Source organism: Protopterus annectens, chromosome 6.part0 (genome assembly GCF_019279795.1).
Source record: "Protopterus annectens isolate FY-2018-M chromosome 6.part0, PAN1.0, whole genome shotgun sequence".
Lineage (NCBI taxonomy): Eukaryota > Metazoa > Chordata > Ceratodontiformes > Protopteridae > Protopterus > Protopterus annectens.
Window position 1 is genome coordinate 748,008,031 of NC_056737.1, and position 20,554 is coordinate 748,028,584.

General features: G+C 40.9%; 1 protein-coding gene across 1 annotated transcript in view; it reads right to left on the bottom strand.

Annotated features, from left to right (window-relative positions):
- Positions 1 to 20,554, bottom strand: part of PIK3C3 (phosphatidylinositol 3-kinase catalytic subunit type 3) — a gene marked incomplete in the record, with an annotated part of 1,653,126 nt that overhangs the window by 1,289,367 nt on the left and 343,205 nt on the right. Inside the window, 1 exon segment of the mRNA XM_044074431.1 lies at positions 10,879 to 10,974. Coding sequence (XP_043930366.1) covers positions 10,879 to 10,974 — 96 coding nt within the window.

Sequence of the window (20,554 nt, forward strand, 5' to 3'; positions counted from 1 at the left end):
CAGGTCCACACATTTATGAAACCCAATGCCAGTACCTATGTTGGCAATTTTTCCATGGGCCAGCACCTACTTCCCTGTATGACATCAGGGCACACATCATACATATCCGGCATACAAATTAATTTTTGAACAGCAGCAAAATGTTATTGCTGTTTCACCTGGCTGCACAAACAATGTGAAAGTTCATTCAGCAAGACAGACTTGTTTTGTACAATGTTTAATACAACTGTTACAGATATAACAACTGTTATAGATATGGCTTTCACAATGAAACAGGTTACATCTGATGAAACTAAACAAAGTAAATAAAAAGGATATGCTATTGGACAACAAAAAGAGTACTACAGTACTGTGCATGTGTGCTGCATATGCTTACCTAAGTATTTATAATATAAACCATATTCAAATTGCCTAGTGTGCTGCAGGTATAACAGCAACTTGGTGTACAAACCAGAGAATTTTTGCTTCAGGCCTGACTTTAGACACATATCTGCTTTCATCTGCAACATACAGCTGCTAGGCTCTGAATGAATGGTCTAAAATATGCAGAATATTTAAGGTGCTTTTAAGGGTGTGAACTTTCAAAATCTCACAATTACCATGAGTTCAAGAATCAATCTATTCTCCCTGTCCTTTCAACTGTTTATGTAACCTGTGATACAGCTATGCCCAGTCTTTCATCAAGTGAAAGCAGCCTAGTATAGCAATCATTACAAAGCTTAAGTGTTGCCTTCTCTGTCTGGTGTCTATTACCAGGATATTAGCTTAGAAACCTTGATCTCCGTTACTCATGTTCCCACTTTACAAACTTTAGCAGGATCCTGGAAATGACAAAGCTAAGAAGCCTCAACTAATTTATATATTGTAAAGTTTTCCAAGACCTTGCTATCTATGTTTACACAAAAATATTTTCATCTTTCTCTCTGCCTGCATCTGCTTTTAAATGCATCTCGGAGTTTCAGGAGGTAATATTTATGGAAACATAACATACGCAAACCCTAACCCATAGAGCTCTCTCCCCCACTCACCAACCACACAAGCAATATAAATATAATCAGTCAATGTTATGTTCAGGTATTTGAGTGACAGCTATTTAGCTGGAATTAAAAGTCTTGCGGTACTGAAAATAATTTCTTAAACTGCTAGTTTTTATTTGTAAGCAGAATCACAGGGCGGCACCATAAAAATGCAGCCAACTTTTATAAAGGAAAGAAAACAGCACACAAACATTTTACTACATACTACCTGTAGGCTAAACATTCTGAGGTCCCATGACACAGCTTTACAACTAAAACCTTATTAGCAGTATCACCTGTAAGAAGGGTTACAGCACTCTCCTTAATCCATGTTAGAGTTGCATTAAGGAGGCTCTAGCCTTCCTTACAAATCAAATCACGGCACTTCTGATTCTGTACTTCACTGGGTTTGGACTTTGAGGACTGCTTCATGATATTCCGACTTTAACCCTCCAACAAAAAAGCTACTTAAACTTAATGCAGTGCTGCCACGCACTCCCAACAAATAAACTACAGCTATGTAAATGCTCTCAGCAAATCATAGGTTCATAGGTTCATACTAGGCTATCTGCCCTGGGGCAATTATAAGCCTAGCCCGATTCTGTATGGCTTACGCCACCCCTTGATTTGAGTATACTGTGCCCTTTTTAAGGTTTAGTTTACTGTGCCTCTAATAGTGACACGGGAGTAATCCCTGGGACAAACCTACGATCCCCCATCCACTTATCGAGATTCTTCTTGAAGAGATTCAGTGAGGTGCTCTGCCTCACATGAACTGGAATTCTATTCCAGAGCGAAGGGAGCCTCTGGGTTATGAACCTGTCCCTCCAACAAGTTCTATTTATTTCTGTGCTGAGGTTCAAGTCCCACGAGCGTGTGGCTCTAAGGGATTTAGATTTACTGAGGTGGAGCATATCCATTAATTCTGGATTTGACATAGCTTTGTATGTCAGGCATAGATCGCCTCGAAGTAGGCGGTATGCAACTGAGTAGAGCTGGAGTTTTTTTTAACCGAGCAGCATATGGCATCTGTTTGAGACCCTTGATCCTCAGATAACTATATCCCTAGTCTTCTCCTCTATAGCTATCAAAATGAATTACACACACCCCTCCATAGCCAACTTAACAGCTTACAAGTTCCTATCATAACATATCCATTCAAATTCACTCCCCATCCCTGTAGCACCCATATTAATAATTTCCAGCACTCATCAAACCCAGACAAACTCTTAAGCAATTCCTCAAAACAATCTCTACCCCTGAATAACCTCAGTATACTCCTCATGTCCACATTTTAACACCAAAAGTATAAGAAAGTTGGGCCAAACCAGTGTATTCCTCACCATCCATTAACCAAAACACAGCTGCAGTCACAAAACTGTGGCTCAAAAACAACCTTCCCCTTGTTAGACATTTATTCCCAGAGTACAATTTTGATACCTGACTTGGAAAAGGGGTGGTGGAACAATGCTACTTTACAAATCTAATCTCAATATACCAGTAGTCACCCAGGTCACCAATCTGGCCTCTGACCATGACTCCAAATGAGTTATCAGCACACTGCCCTCCAAATCCTCAAAGCACATCTACATTGCCACTGCATACCTTCCACCCTCCACAACTACCCAAATTCAAACCCTGATCCACAAGATCCCATCTGCCTTTCCACCCACAAATACACAGCTATTCTCAGAGACTTTAACCTAAACTTGCAAGGACCTGCCACTCAAGATAGATCTGAATTTCTAGCTAACCTGAAACTACTTCAAGTAGTAAACGAATCATCCAGACCAAATAATATAACAAATACTCATGCAAGACCTCCTAATCATCTCACAGCTTAGTAACATTTCTTCCGCCACCACCCAACCTCTTACTTTCAATGACCATTGCCATATATCAAATATCAAGATCAAATGCCGTCTCCCAATATGGTCTCATTCATTTCTCTAGACTCTTAACCCACGTCTCGACCATAAATTGGAAACCAGTACTTAAGCGTACAGATGTTAACTCTACCACAATCCAAATCTCTCAGCTACAGATCTTTTTCCAAAATACCTATTTTCCCAAAGTTAACAGACTCTTCTAACACAGTAAACCTGAACTGCTCACCAAAGAACTTAAAACCATAATACAACTCTACAGTGAGGCATGGAAAAACTGAAAAATGGGCCCCACACCATCAAATACAGAATACTACACATTTTTCTGCAATATTACAAAACAAGCAATTCACAGACATAAAGCTAAACACTACATCAAAACAAGCCTCCCTCCTACACTTCCCAGAACAAATCTGGTAAGACGTTAACCTTGCAAGGCAGGGTTCCACCTAAGGAAGTTTTGACACTCAACTACATAATGCATTAGACTGGCAACCTCTCACCATCTGACTCTCTTAAATAATTCACCCATCTTCCATTCCCATCATTCACCTCTTACTACTCTACAAACTGAGCCCCTGTCCCCAGAATATATGCCACCTTTTTACGTTATGAGGATTACTGCAAACTAGATCCCAAGCTTTCTAGAACAAATTCTGCTTGACTCATCTAATGGAGCAGACAGTCTGTACCCATGGCTTCTGTACCACTGCAGACACAACATTTGTCACTTATGTAGATCACATCTATAATCTTTACCACACATCAAATAACATGGTCACAACCTGGAAAGTAATACCTATCAGATCAGCTCCACAGGAATCAAAACACACCTCCACTAATCACTTCCCAGCTATCGTTACACTCCCTACTCTAGGCCAAGTTCTGAAGAACCAATCCACCACATGCCTACAAAAATATCACTTAAGTTCTAATAAAGAACATGAATTTTAGTAAGAAAGGAGTACTGTGACTGTACTCTGGACACTGACAAATGACATCTTAACACAATGTACACAGGCAACCAAACTGATGCTGCTTTCATTGACATAACCATAGCCTCTGACGTAACGGATCACTTTGCTCTACTCTCTCACTTCATACATATCAGCATTAGTCCACAAGCCACTCACTGGTTCCAAGACTTCCACACGAACAGATCTTTCAAAGTAAAAATTGGCTCATTTCTCTCACAGACTACCTTCACTCAATCAGGTGTTCCACAGGGCTCAATACTCACCCCTCCACTCTTCTCACTTTCTGTGAACAAACTCTTAAATGACTTACCCCAACTACCACTACTATATGTGGAGGCCACAGACCTCTATCAATCAATCTGGCTCTAGATGTCATTACATTCAAAATCAACTATAAAAGGGCCTTCTCGAACTAAGATGGCCTACCTCTAAGACTATGAAAAGGATCATTATGGAATTACTAAATAAAGACACAGATAACCTAGAAACTCTTGACCCAAGCCAGTTCAGGTCTGTTAAAAATAGACCCTGCCTACTTCATCTGGTTGACTTCTTTGAAAAGGTTACTGAAGAAACAGATGACAGGAAATCAATACACACTGTATAACTAGACCTTGTAAAGGCATTTTGACACTATCCAATCTAAATGTTAATCCCTATTTAACTCACTGGATTGTAAAACTGGCTCTAAATACAACCCAAGTAATTAGTGTGGGTTGCTCAAACTCCTCCAAAAAAACTGTTATGTATGGATACCCCAGGGTTCAATCTTTGGATCACTCCTCTTTGTCATTTGCTTCTCAGTAGCTAAATCTACTGTTAAGGGTTTATGGCCGACCATGTCTGCATATGATGTACATTTTCTGTCATCATAAACTCCCAAGAGATCACCAAAAACCTGCAAAAGGACCTTTCCCCAAACCAGTATCTGGTGTTAACACTATGAATTAAAGCTGAATGCCAAGAAATATACAATATTAACTTTCAGTAAGTTGTAAGTCCCCTATAAGTCACATTGACAACACAGCCTAAAAACTGATCCAGTATTTAGGGATCTAGGAACTTAAGTAGACAATGAATTCTCCTTCAATCACCCAATGTCCATTTTTTAAAAAAATGCTTTTTCACTGCACGGCTTATTATGAAAGGTATGGCATCTAGATCCAGGGGTGTGATAATTTTACTGTATTTTACTCATCACTGATGATAATGCCCCTTTAGTACATAACTGTCCAAATATTTAATAACTCAAATGCCCACAGTGTTTTCTTACCAAGAAAAACAAGTGCCTATATCACAGAAACTATACAGACCATCTCAAAGCCTTGTCTCTCTTTTTGTTGTCAAACAGGCTACTGAAGGGTGATCTATGACTTGTGTATACAGCCTCAACAAACCCTATCCTGTCAGACCTACTGCACATTTGCAAGTCCAGTGAGGGCATAAATACCTGTTTCATGAGATCTAAATCTCTTTGGTAGCATAAATACAAGTTGGAGGGACAGATATGCATCACAGAGAATACCACTTCTTTGGAATCATCTTCATCTTCACATAAAGCAAAGTACTTCTCTTACACTACTCAAATGTAATCTGAGGACACTGATGGGTAACAGCAAATTCACTCCTGAGTAGCACCTTTGGCCCTCAGGGATGAGAGCATAATGTAAATGTTCTGCTCACCTCTGGGTTGTTTTCACTTAAAATACAAGGGCTAAAATGTCATGGGAATGTATGGCTAGGCTTTTAAAGATCCTCAAGAATCAACAGCCTAGTAAGTACCTATCAACCTAAGTGACTCATCTCAGCTACTGTTATCTATAACCACAGGAGCCAATCCAACTCAGGCCCAACACTCCAAACCCCCACAAATAAACTAAGCAGCTCTGACGACAACTCTGCTGCACCCAAACTGTGACAATCTTCCCTGCCAAATATCATGGAAATAACCAACTACCCTAAATTCTGACCCCAAATGAAACACTTTTTTACATAAACAGAATAAATCCAATTGCCAAAATACAGGACATACCACCTAATACAATGTAACCCTGTACTCTCCTACTCAAGCACCATTCATCTCCAGACCACTACTTCGTATTGATACATCTATACAGAATTTTACACAAGTGTTTCAACTGCTTTTACTAAATTCTATGTATGATGCACTATCAACTCCTTATAAAACGGTGTTACTTTTTATATTAACACCTGTATGGCTCTTGGTGTTACATGCAACCCAAGCTGACCCTGCAATTGGCCGTTCTTTGATCAGTGCTCTACCCAGATAAACAAATATAAAATAAACTTTGTGTTTAACTACTAGTGACATTTGCTACAAGCTCACAGAACGTATTTATGTCTGGACAGTATAATTCATTTTTGCTGGAAAATATTTTTTATCTATTCATATGCACTACATAGATATGTAGAGCACCTCGCTGGCCTTGTTCAAGAGAAATCTTGACCAATGGATGGGAGATCGCAGATATACCCCAGGGATTACCTCAGTGTCACTGCTCAACAGAGGCACAGCAAAATAATGGGTATAGTTCCCCATACTAAAGGGGTGGCGTAAGCCACAAAACTATGGGCTAGGCTTGTAAATGCCCTCGGGCAGATAGCCTAGTATGAACCTATGAACCTATGAACCCTCAATCTACCAGAACAATATCTGAAGTCAACTTAAGAGTGCTGCATAATAAATGTGACAACTAGCTGCCAGTGCTACAGTTTAGAAACCAAGCTTCCTGGCCATAACATGTTGTTGTACTAGTCTCTTAATACATTCTCCCATTCAGTTAATTGCTTTCACATAAAAGTCTTACACGTTTAGCTAATAAACTGACCAGGTTCCAACATTCCCATCCAATATTAATTGTAGCACCATTGCTTTCATGCTAATGTCTTTTAAATGAAAATATTTTAAATCACCCATGTATTTTACCTTGCTATGGGCAGCTGCCCACTACTACAATTTTCTTGTAGTATGAGAAATCAAAAGCCAGAAAGCCTTTCTCTGTCTTGTGGAACACTGAGAAATGAAAGCCTTGAATTCAACTGAGATAACCAGTGTTACAGTCATACCATGGTTTGTACCGGGAAGATGGGAGCAAGAAGCCAACTACTGGCTCTGGCTCACTGACTGAGACACAACTAATGACAGGACTGCATGTTACACCTGTAAGTAGAAGCCTGCTGAGAACACACAGCTTATGGTGTGCACAGTCACCATGCAGGCAGTACCACGAGGAGCTTGAAAGGAGCCAATGTGGAGATCATTCCAAGGGGAAGCACATGCTACTCTGCTGAAACGTGAAACTGGCCTGCACCCAACAGCCATCTCTCTCCACTGGAGGAATGAATGGGTAGCACAGAGATGCCTGGCCATCACCCCTAAAAGAATAAAAGGGTGAAGGCAGAGTAGCCATTAAGGCATACCCCATGGAGACAGAGTATGGGGGAGACAAAGAGCTTGTTGACTGCACAAAGACAGTGCTGCAAATAAAACATCTTTTCCTCCACAATCTGTCCACCTTATCCTAGTACAGCTTCAACAGTTGAAATGCAATACACCATTACTATTTGAGAACTTTATTTTTTTATTTTTTGTTTGATTTAACTTGGGACAAATCTACTCCATTTTATTTGCTATATACAATTAGACAAGTAAAAGCATATTCTCCAGCAATTGTCACAGTTCTTATTTCTGAACTATATCCTTATGCCAGATGGGAAAATGGTTGGCATGCTTTAAGTAAATATAAAATTTTATCCCAAAGAAAACGGTGCATTGGCTACAGCAAGCTATAATAAGCTGTGCACAATTATTCTTAACGTATCAGAGTATAAAAAGGAAAACTCCACCCTAGAACTAAAAAAATCATTTTTTCACTCTGTTTCCTGACTCTTTTTAAAACCTCAAATCACCCTAAGTGCTTTATTTGTAATTTTAGCCTGTTTTCCACAACATGGCTTACAATGGGGATTGATGTATCAATGTGATCTTGTTCTTCCTCAAACCTTTCTTTTTCCCACAATGCTTTGTATGACTCATGCCAGACATAAGGAAGTAACTGTGAATCCCCATGCCACAAAATGGGATTGTGTGAGTCACCGTCATCTTCTATACCTTCTCTAAAAGGACTGCTTCTTTGTCTCTATCACCCCGCTTCTTTGTCTCTATCACCCTCATTTATGTCCGACTAAGAGCTTGTTTTACACTATACTTAGAAGTTATCCAGCTACAGCCAGAAAAGTAGCTAAATTGCAGGCCTTTGTTCAGGGTCTTCTTTTGTAGTCTAAGAGGAAATAACAGTCCCCCCCCCCCACACTAGTACAGAGGTGTTAAAACTGTCACTGCACTGAGAGATCCTTGTAGAATCAAGTGCAAGTGACAACTCATAAAGGAAAGGAAGGGACTTCCAATATAAATCTCTTCCACTCTGCCTGCAGTAGGAAGATCTATTTATTTAAATAGTTTCATTGTTTTTTTCTGGGTGTAAACAGCAGAAACTGCTTGGTTATTTTGGTTTGTTTTATTACCAGTAACAACTGATTTATTCCTTACTATATCTACAACACAATATTACTGTAACTTAAGAATGTACTGAAAATTATCTCTATTCCACAGTCCATGTAGTGCAAATATATATATATATATATATATTTTTTTTTTTTTTTTTTCGGAGGGGGGGTTACTAAATCTTTTAGGAATTCTATATCACTTTCATGAGTCATATAACAACTGCATTCATTTTGAATTTATAGTGCTGTTCTCAAATTCAACTGCAAGCTATTGAGCAATTTTCTATTCCTTGCCTAGCATCAGTAATTTCTCTGAGGCACTCTTGTCTTTGTGCATTTTTAGTTAGTTATATTATTAGTTGCACAGCATGGATTGTGGAATAGACACAATTTTAAGTGCATTCTTTTACTGTGCCAGTATCATAGAGTCAGGTTTGAAAATTAGTGTTTTGCTGTAATTTCACAAATCTGGAGATGTCTATTGTAGACAGTGTGAGGGGTAAATCCATTGTTATGAAACTACTGAAATAAATTGATCTTCCTACTGCAGGCAGAGGGGAAGAGATTTATATTGGAAGTCCCTTCCTTTCCATTATAAGCTGTCAACTGCACTCGATTCTGCAAGGGTCTCTCAGTGCAGTGACAAATTTAACACCTCTGCAATAGTGTGGGGGGAGAGTACTGTCAATTCCTCTTGGACTACAAAAGAAAACCCTGAACGAAGGCCTGCAATTTAACTACATTTCTGGCTACAGCTGGATAACTTCTAAGTATAGCATAAAACAAGCTCTGAGACAAATATAAATGTGGGTGACTACAGACAGAAAAGAACCAGTCCTTTTACAGAAGGCATAGAAGATGTCAGTGACTCACACAAATCCCATTATACGTCAATGGCACGGGAATTCACATTTACTTCCTTATGTCTGGCGTGACTCATACAAAGCATTATGGGAAAGAGAAAGGGTTGAGGAAGAAGAAGAAGATCATGTTGATACATCAAGCCCTACTGGTAGCCATGTTGTGGAAAACAAGCTAAAATTACAAATAAATCACTTGATTTTGAGGTGTTAAAATAGGTCAGGAAACAAAGACAGAGTGAAAAAACAGACTTTTTTAGTTTTTTTTTTAAGACTGATGGGAAAATTCCCACAGTTTCAAATTTATTTATTCACTGAACTGCTTGCCAATGTATCTTTAAATGTTAATGGTGCTAAGACTCAGAACACATTGTTTACAATTCTCAATGTTAATTGCTTGCACCTGTAGACTTCTTGACTCCCACTGAAAACATTTGCTAATGGAAAATAAAATGGTTAATGAATTGACAAACAACAAGAAAGGCACAATTTCCATGCCTTTCATCATTTTGTCTTAGTTTTCAAACATATTTTCGGAAAAAAAAAATTGTCTTTATCTTAAACCAAGGACCTTGATCTAGACATCTACCACTGTAGAAACGGGAGAGTATTACTTTAATTTTACAACTGCTGTGATAAATATAATTTTACATCTGCCATCCCAGCAGACCAAGATCACATTATTACTCACTTTAATTTGTCTCTCTCCAGCCTCTCTTACCCTGCCAAGTCGAAAAGCCTGAAAGCATTACAACTAAGAAAAAATACTTTCTTGCCTTAACATCTTTAACATATACAGCAGTCACCGACAGGACTCCCTTTTTCTCATGAGATTTCTCATGAAATCTTTAAACAAATATTAATAACAAAGACTCTTATTTACAGTTACTTCAAAGTCCTTCTAAATATTAATGACATAAACTGAGGTATATGGTTTACAATTTGCTTTCCAGTTAAAATAGTCACCAAGATTCCAGTCTTTCTCAGGCAGTTCTTCTTGTAAAGGCATGTTTCACGTCTCTAATCATATATCTCACAGGAATATAGGAACAATACGATACATGCAGTCACAAGGACCATAAGATGCCTAGCCATATACACCTTTAAGAAGACAAAAAGTTCATACCTCCCTTTTCAAGCACTTAAAAGTGCCTACTTCCCAAATCAAGCAAGACTATACATGGCAGTCCTAGTGATAATGTGTGTCTAGTCATCCACTCATCTAGACTAGCTGGAGAACAACAGATTGCACAATTAAGGGGGATGGGGACAGAGACTGAGGAAAGGGAAAATTGGCACTAGGCAGGGTCTCAGATGAAACAAATTAACATGAACACAAAAAATACCTGTCTGCTATTTACAGATTCTGCTTATTTTCCTATATGTATCTAAAAGGTAAAAAGTCAAACAGTATTGCTCTACAACATTTCAAACAATAAATTAAATATGTAAACGTTATGGAGGAATGCGATAAGACTATGCTGATAGCGGTTCCTGCCTTACACTTGCAGAAATACAGTTAAAAGGATTTCAAAAACCAAGTACAAAAATGAAACAATAGGATTTAAATTTTATTTACTTGCTTGCAAGATTATAATAAAATGAAACATACCTTTTCATAATAAACAATGGCATACTCCTTATCATCACATTTGACACGAGGAAATTCAACCATCAAGTACATAAAGTTAGAACTTCGCTTTTCACTCTGAGGATTTAAAAATTATTGCCTTGGGTTAATAATGAACAATGGCTATTAATACTTTCTTTAAACTACAGCATAAGAGTGAATAACAGTTTACTACAGTACAACCACTGAAAATCTTGAAACAGCTAGCATATTCTGCATCTTTAGCAGAACCATGCCTGGCAAATTTTTTTCTGCATATGAAGTATAACTACATAAGCAAATTAGCATATCAGTAGACATTCTAAGTAGGATCATCACAGCAATAGTAACAACCCATAGGGACTTCTGCCACAGAATGTAGGTCATCTGGCCAGCCTTCCAGAATTTTGAACCCTTCTTCCTGACCAGGCAGAAATCTGTAGGACATCAACATATCCGCAGTATAAAAGAGGCATTTATCTACACTGTTGCATGTCTCATGTACTCAAATGGGACACTGAGGCACTGTGATGGGTTCAAGTTGTTTACTGTACATAAACACATCAGGAGCTGGAAATGGAACATATATTTAAGCTGTCTGACTCATTACTTCACACACTCGTGCAACTCCATTCATGCATTCACTCTGACTGACTACACAAAATGGCACTGATCTTGCACATGTTCAGTAAATTATATGCACATGGTATCTAGCTACAGTGGCTGACTAGGTACAATACACACAGTGATCTACATCCTCCCTCTTTGATTCGTTCAACATGCAATAGGAGAACAAGAAATTTTACATGCTAGACATCACATCAACATTTTAACAACAAATGAATTCAAGTCCAAGTCATTGTGCATCGCGGAATGGGTCAAGAAATTCTACCCGATCTGGTCACATAAAAACTTTGAGTAGGTTTAGCAATAGAGACAGTCTCTGGGGATTCTTCTACAACTGGAAATTTTGGGAATTACATCAGAATTACTTGAAGTACACTGTCCTCTGGAATTTGAACAAGTGTAGAGTCACTGAGAAATAGAATCTCTGGCACAGGCAATCTGCTGCTTCACTAGTTCAGAAACTGGTAATATGGGCCTTCAATTCCTTCTGAAATCCATTCCATCAGATTGTACGATGTAAGATCTCGGTTCTTCACGAATATTTTTGACAATACCCTCTCGGTCGTATCCTTTAGATGTCTGCATTTTCACAACCTCTCCTTGTCTTAATAGTCTAAGAGGTTTGCTGGATTTATTGTAGTACAACTTTTGCGACTGGCATTTTTTCAAAAGTTGAGTCTTAACCATTCTGTTGCTCTTTGCCTTTGGTATCAGTAATTGTTTACTGACTGGAAGAGATGTTCTAGTCTGTCTGGACATCAATATCTGAGCAGGTGAAACAAAAATTATCTCAAGGAATGTGTCTGAGATTAAATAGGTTAAGAAAAACATTGGTACCATCTCTCTTGGACTTGTCCAACAAACATTTTGCACTTTGAACTGTATGCTCAGCTAAGTCATTGGACTATGGATACTCAGGACTACTAGTAACATGGACAAAGTCACAAGACTCAGCAAATTTCTTGAACTGCTGACTTGTAAACTGTGCACCATTGTCAGATACAACTTTGTGTGGACTACCAAGAACAGAAAAAATGTCTCTTCAATTTCATGATGACAGTGCTGGATGTTGTCAGGAAGGACAATTTCAAACCAATTTGAATAACAGTCTACTAACACTAAGTAATGCTGACCATTCAATTCGAAAATATCAGTAGCAACCATCGACCATGGCAATTTAGGAATTTGGTTTGGCTGAAGTGTTTTTTTTTGGTGCAATTTAGTACTGTTGCAAACAGAACATGGTAGAGTTTCCTTCTATATAGCTTTCGACACAGAAGGCCAAAATACTACGTTTCTTGCCCTTCTTTTGGCTGAATCAGTACCAGGGTGATCACAATGCAACATTTTGATATATTCCTGTTATAATGTTGTAGGAATTACCACTTTAGGGCATTTCATGAGGATTCCATCTTCCATCATGAGCTCATTTCTGTAAAGAAAACACTTCTGTATGTCAAGTGGTAAACTAGGTTGTCATGCTAGCCATTCTTGACTGATAGCATGTTTAATCTTCTGGAGAACTGGGTCTGAAGCTGTATGATTTCTAAATTCATCAAGACGTGATGAGGAAAAATTTCTGACTTCCATGATTTCAAAGTCTGCTTTCTCATTGTCATGCTGTTCTGTGGTTTGTCTTGGTACTCTCGACAAAGCATCAGAAAGGTACATAAATTTGCCTTTTGTATAGATATTAAAATTGTACTTTTGCAATTTTAACATCATGCACTGCAACCATGCTGGGGCTGTATTGTATTGGCTTTTTCAGGATTGTCACCAGAGGTTGGTGATCAGTCTCTATTTGAACAGGTTTGCCATAAATATAATTATAGAACTTCAAACATGTGAACACTACTGCCAAAAGCTCTTTTTCAATTTGTGCATACTGCATTTCAGTTTGGGTTAAAGTTCTGGATGCACAGGCTACTGGTATGTCTTCTTGAAGACATGCTGCACCAAGACCATATTTTCAAGCATTACACAAAAGAGTTACGGGTTTGTGAACATCATACTATCTCAATGTGAGTGGACTGGCATTTTTTTGTTTCAGAAGGTCAAATGCTTTTTGGTGTTGTTCCAACTAGGACCAGTTTAAATTTTTGCATGTCAATTCACATAATGGTGCTGAAAGCTCACTCAGGTCTTAGATGAACTTTCCTAAATAGTTGGGCATACCAAGAAAACATTGTAAAGATGTGACATTTTCTGGAACTGGCATCTCAAGAATTCCTGCTTGATTAGACAGATCTGGCTGTAAGACAGAGCTGGTAAACAAATGACCCACCTAAGTAACTTCTGTCAGTTTGAATTTATACTTTTGAGGATTCAGTTTAAGATTTACTCCACAAGCAAAGTCTAGAACTTTCTTGAGGTTTCTATCATGTTCGATTTCGCCAATGCCCCCTACAATAATGTCGTCTACTATAATAGCACATGGATAACCAGAAAAAAATTTGTTCCATCACACGTTGAAATATTTCACTGGTAGAATTTATCCCAAATGGCATTCTCAAGATTCTGTATATACCAAATGGTGTACTAAAAGTGGTTAACAATGAAGATCTGTGATCCAGCAAATTTTTCCAAAATGAACTTTTTGCAAATAAAACTGAAAAAACAGTGATATTTGGCATGAGAGTGGCTACTACTACTACTGTGTGCATCAGATAAAGATGTTTAAGCACTTTGTTTAAATCTCTCGGATCAATACAAATCTGAATATCATCTCAGCTTTTCGTACGAGCTACGACCATGGAGGACACCCATTCAGTTGGTTCTTGTACTGGAGTTATTACACCTAAATTAAACCATTTTGTCAATGACTGTCTTAACGCTAGTCTGCACTGCTAACAGAATCTTCCTTGCTGGCTGACAGCTGGGCTTACTTCATGGTTTAACTTCATGGAATATGTGACTGGAAGTTTGTCAAGCTCGTCTGTGAAAATATCAGCATATTCACTAAAAAAATTCTGTGTAAAACTATCGCTGTTGTTCAGACTTATATGGTGGATCTCTTTATTAAATTAAATGAGTCTCATTTTCAAACTGTCTTTGAGGTCTAACAATGACTGCATGTGTCTTTTGACTATGTAAAACTGCAATGCATAGCTGCTCCCAGCAGAATGGCATGTGAGAACTGCAGCACCATCAGTCTGAATCTCTTCACCACCATAAGCAACTAGTTTTGCACACTTGGATCCAGTGTCTACTTTAAGTTCTACAGGTTTCCCATTAATCCGAACAGTACAAGACAGTTTACTCTTTCTTGCCAACTGATAATCTACTGTTTAATTAATCACAGGGACACGATCAACATCGAAAGTTTGCTCAAAGCTCTCTATCTGATCTACCTGTTCCTTCGGATACTCTCTTTTAATAAAGTATGTGCCACTTTAGACTTGCAAAGCCTTTTGAAATTATTAAATTTTTTACATTTATGACACTGCAGACCAAAAGCTAAGCACTTCTGTTGTCTAGGTTCATGACTGCCAACACAATTACGACCGCTAACAATAAGGTTGTTTGTAGCGGCCCCATTCGGTTTACATTTCTTTTTCATATTAGCTTTATGTTGTACACTATCGATATTCGCAGTGGCAGACACTGCATGCACGTTTTTCTCATTCATAAGCATATTCGTATGCTTTTCTGTAAGCTCATATATTTGACAAATTTCAATGGCTTTGCTCAAGGTTAATCACGGTCTGGGAGAAAAAAAAACTTTCTCACTGCACTATTATTAACACCACACACAAGGATGTCTTATCAACTCATCTCTCAGATCACCAAATCTGCACGTTTTTGCTTTATTTCTTAAGTCAGTAATATATGCTGCTATAATTTCACCAGGCTTCTGATTTCTTGTGTAAAACATGTACCTTTCCACTGTAATATTCATTTGAGGATTACACACTTCTCTAAATTTACGTTATAAGCACTCAGGGCCTTCCCGCATTTCAGCCTGTATCACAATATGGCGGTTCTCCCCCTCCCCTGCACACACAGCAGGTGCAAACACAAATGAACATTCCCTCTCAATGGCTTCCGAGCCAGCTAAATTAAGAAGTATGAATGCCTTTGTACTTGCGTCTTTAACAGAAAATGCAGCCTGTATAAAAATATCACATTCTTACTCAAACACTCTCCAAATCTCAGCAATATTATCATCAAACACCAGTGGTCTGCGAAATCCCTCTGCCATAACAACAAATTACTTTTAAATATAAGCATAGACCAGGTACTGGTAATTATGCCCAAATGCACAGCAATCTCTCTGAAAATGCTTGACTTTAAAACTGCAAACACTGCGAATACTACAAACACTGCGGACACTCCAGATACTTTGAAATGTTTTAGTTAATGCAAAAAAGTAGTACACTGCAAAAAATGCAGTTGTCTTAGCTTTTTGGCACATTTTAACACTGTGGAAATTATTTTAAACACTTCTGTATTTACTTTGAATGCTTTTATGAGCATGTCGCAATTCCGGACATTTAGTTTATCTTGGTAATTATTTTGAACATTCTGAATGCTTCGCCACATATTTGGCAAATGAAAAATCATTTAAATGAGTTTAAATACCTTTGAATAACTGCTGACCTATTTGCGAGTTGGCTCCTGTAAATTCCTCCACTTCTAACTGTGTGCCTCATGGTTTGTGAGCTGTTTCAGCTTCGGATCCCATTCTGACACCATGCTGAATGTCTTGTGTATTCAAATGAGACATTAAGGCACTGTGATGGGTTCAAGTTGTTTATCATACATAAACACATCAGGAGCTGTAACTGGAATAAGAAGTTATGTACTCACCATAACGTTCCATCTGAGTAGGTAAACTTCATTTGTCTGCAACCTGTGGGATACGGATCTGATCTCGCATCCGAGCTGGCAACTTTACAAAGCTTAGATCCGAGCTCCTAGCTCCTCCCCTTACCCATAATCCCCTGCCAACCCTGACTGACCTCAGATCAAGTTTGCCCGCAAGCACTATAGTGGATAACTAACTACATTATCAGATTGGTTACATCACTATATGACATGAAACACATCTGAAGGTCAGGGGGATGGAGGGGGGGGACAATTGCAGACAAATGAAGTTTACCTACTCAGGTGGAACGTTATGGTGAATACATAACTTCTTAATCTGAAGTAGTTAACTTCATTTGGTCTGCAACCTGTGGGACAGAGTCCCCAGCTACCTAAACCTTGGGCGGCCTTCATGGAAGGATATTCCGGAGCACTGCAGAGCCAAAAGAAGTTCTACCTCTGGAGGTAATGTCCAATTTATAATGATTGATGAAGGTTTGAGATGAGGCCCAAGTGGCTGCTGAACAGATATCATCCAAGGAAATCCTGGATTTAAAGGCAGCAGATGTAGCCATAGCCCTAGTTGAATGGGCACGACCTCCTTGAGGTGCGGGCCTGCCGGAATTTCGATACGCTGTAATGATACACTGTGAAATCCATCTCGATAAGGAAACTTTCGAGACTGGTTTACCTAGATTAAATTTGGCAAAGGAGACGAACAACTGGTCGGACTGTCTATGATCAGATGTCCTATGAATGTAAAATCTAAGTTGTCTGTGCACGTCCAAAGAATGTAGTCTGTACTCCCCTTTGTTCTGGTAGTTAGGAAAGAAGACTGGCAAACTGATAGATTGGTTAATATTAGATTCAGAAACTACCTTCGGGAGGAAGGAGGGATTGGTCCTGAGGTAAACCCTATCCTTGTGAAAGGCTAAGTATGGGGGTTTCACAGAAAGAACTTGCAATTCAGATACTCTCCTGGCTGAAGTAATAGCCACAAGAAAGGCTGTTTTCCAAGACAAATATTTGAGGTCTACTGAAGACGCCGGTTCGAAGAGAGGGGCTGTCAGAGCTTGTAATACCAAGGTCAAATCCCATGGAGGTACTGCTTCCTTTATTGGAGGTCTAAGAAGAAAGGTGCCCTTTAGGAATGTTTTGCACAATTTTGTAGTAATCAAAGGACCCATTTCAGTACCTATGTGGTAATGAGAGATAGCTGCTAAATGAACCTTAACCGTAGAACAGCTAGCTCCGTCATTAAAGAGACCTGAAAAAAGTCCAGCACCGCAGGCAAGGGGGCTGTAAAAGGGTCCAAATTATGGCGTTCTGCCCAGATAGAGAAAAGCTTCCATTTACTACCATAGACCTGCCTAGTAGAGGGCTTGTGCGCTGCTACTAGAATAGTTTTAACTGAAGAAGAGATACCGGGAGTCCTAGCTACAAGTGGAACTGGAACAGCCAAGCCGTAAGCTTGAGGCTGGCCAGGTCGGGAAGTGAGAGCCCCTGGGGGTGGGAGATTAGATCCGGAAGGGGATCTAGAATCCAGGGTGGATTCACTCAATGAGACCAGAGGTAAGGGAACCAAGCTTGGCGAGGCCAGAATGGGGCAATGAGGATCATCCTGCTCCCCAACTGACTGGCTTTCTGAAGAAGTTTTAGCATGAGGGGAAGAGGAGGGTAGGCATAGAGAAGACCGGGTGGCCAAGCATGCACCAAGGCATCCCTTGGGGCTTCCCCGGCAGGGGGAATGAGAGCAAAGTAATTGTTGCATTTCGTGTTTGAGGGAGATGCGAAAAGATCGCAACAGGGCTGCCCTCAAATGGCAAAAATTCGACTCGCTACTCGAGGATTGAGGGACCACTCTTAAGGTGAAAGGATGGTGCAACTCGGTCTGTCCGCCAGGATGTTGGTCAGTCCCAGAATGTGCGGTGCAATGAGAAAGCGGTTGGTGGAGATCGCCCATTCCCACACTCTCATGGCTTCTCGACAGAGTGGGTAAGACCTGGTTCCCCCTTGTTTGTTGATGTACCATACCGCAGACATATTGTCTGTCTGGATTGCAATTGTTCCTACAGGCAGAAGGCTCTGAAGTGCTTGCAATGACAACAGCACTGCCCTCATCTCTAGAACATTTATGTGCAATAAGGTCTCCCAGTCATTCCACGTGCCTTGGACCGTCCTGCTCGAATAATGCCCCCCCAAGACGAGAGGCGTCCGTGGTCACCGTGGCAAGAGGGGGGGGCCGTGGCAAAGGGGCGTCCCACCTGGAGGTCTGGCGATTGAAGCCACCAAACGAGAGCCCTCTTGCAGGCCCTGCTGAGAGAAATGGGGTGACTCAAGGAGTATTGATGAAGGGACCATTGTACTTGGAGAGTCCACTGTAGAATCCTCATGTTCAGACATGCCATGGGAAGAAGGTTTATAGCAGCTACCATGGACCCCAGGGCCCTCAGAACCAATCCCACCGGAGGTTTTGAAGACTGAAGAATGGCCCACACATGTGCCCTCAAAGTATGCAACCGGTCGGGAGTTAAGAAGACTAGTTGCCTGTTGGTGTCCAGTCTGGCCCCGATAAAATCTATCACCTGAGTCGGGGTGAGAGAGGACTTGTCCGAGTTTATAGTGATCCCTAGTTGCGGAACAAGGTTGAGAAAGTAGTCCCTGGCTAAGCATAGTAGATGCCTTGTCGGGGCGGTGAGGAGCCAGTCCAGGTATGGGAAGACCTGCATTCCCTGGAGTCTCAGGTGGGCCGCTATCACTGCTAATACCCTTGGTGAACACCCTAGGGGCTGAGGTGAGACCAAAGGGGAGGACCCTGAATTGATAATGACTGGCTCCCAGCCAGAAGCGGAGAAACCTCCTGGACCGTTCGTCCATCAATATGGGGTAGTACGCATCCTTGAGATCTATGGAGCACATCCAGTCATTCTCCCACAAGAGGGGGAGAATAGACTGAAGAGTGACCATCCGGAACTTTTCTTTGGTTACTGACAGATTTAGTAGGGAAATATCGAGGATGGGCCTTAGGTCCCCCGTCTTTTTTGGCACCAAAAAGAACCTGGAGTAGTAACCCGATCCGGACTGGCCTGGGGGGATGTGCTGGATGGCTCCTTTTTCTAAAAGCAGCAGAATTTCCGCAGCTGCTGCCTCCCTCTGATTGGGTGGAACATCGGGGAGGTGTCCGAGGGTGTCGGGAATGTAGAAAAAGGGAATTCTGTATCCTCTGGATATGATATGAAGCACCCAGCGGTCTGTTGTAATGGACTCCCAAGCTGCCAGGTGCTTCAAGAAATGCCCCCCGACTGCCTCCAGAGTGGAGCAGTTAGGCAACCCCTCAGGGTTGCTGCATGGGCCGATCAGAGAAGGCTTCTCTGGACCCAAAGTTCCTCGGGCCCCCTCTGCCTCTAGGGCGGCATCCACCCTGTCCTCCTCTGCCGCGGAAGGACTGGGAGTCCGGAGCGGACTGGGATTGTTGCGACTTTCGGAACCACATCTTCTTCTGTCCCTTTTGGTTCTTGGAGAAGAACTTCTGGGGAGCAGAGAAGCAGACTCCGACGGCAGACAACGTCTTCCATCCTTTTCGCTCAGGACCAAAGTCTTGCGAACTGTCTTGCCAAACAGGGCAGAACCATCGAAGGGGGCATTCGCAAAGGACACCTTGAAGGGTCCCGCGAAATCACAATGTCAGAGCCAGGCCTGGCGCCTCATAACTAGGCCTGCTCCGCTGGCTCTAGCGACTCCCTCTGTAGCATGGGATAAAAGCCGCATAGAGGTGTTGGATATAGACCTAAGAGTGGCCATGCGAGTGGAGTACACCTGTTTGTCCTCCCCCGACATGGACTCCGGGGGCAATGCAGCGTACTCTTTGATAAGGTCTCGCTGCAGTCGAATCACATGCCATGTAGTTCAGGGACCTTACAGTGAAGGTCGCTGAACTAAAGACCCACTTCCTGAGATGGTCCATCGAGCGAGACTCCTTGCTCGGGGGATGGACAGAGGGACTCTCTTGGGCTAACTCCCTCATGGTGGCTGCCGCCACCAACATGGCATCTACGGGGGGTCCCTTGCTCCAAAGGGATTTCTCTGCCAGGGGGCTCAGGATCTTGTCAGGACATTTGGGGACTGGCTCCACAGTGTCTGGCTCCTTCCACGCCCTAGTGGTGATAAGGTCCACTAACGGGTCGGCCGGAGGGGACACCCAAGAGGTAGATGAGCCTGCTTCGAATGCCTCCAGGAACATGGATTC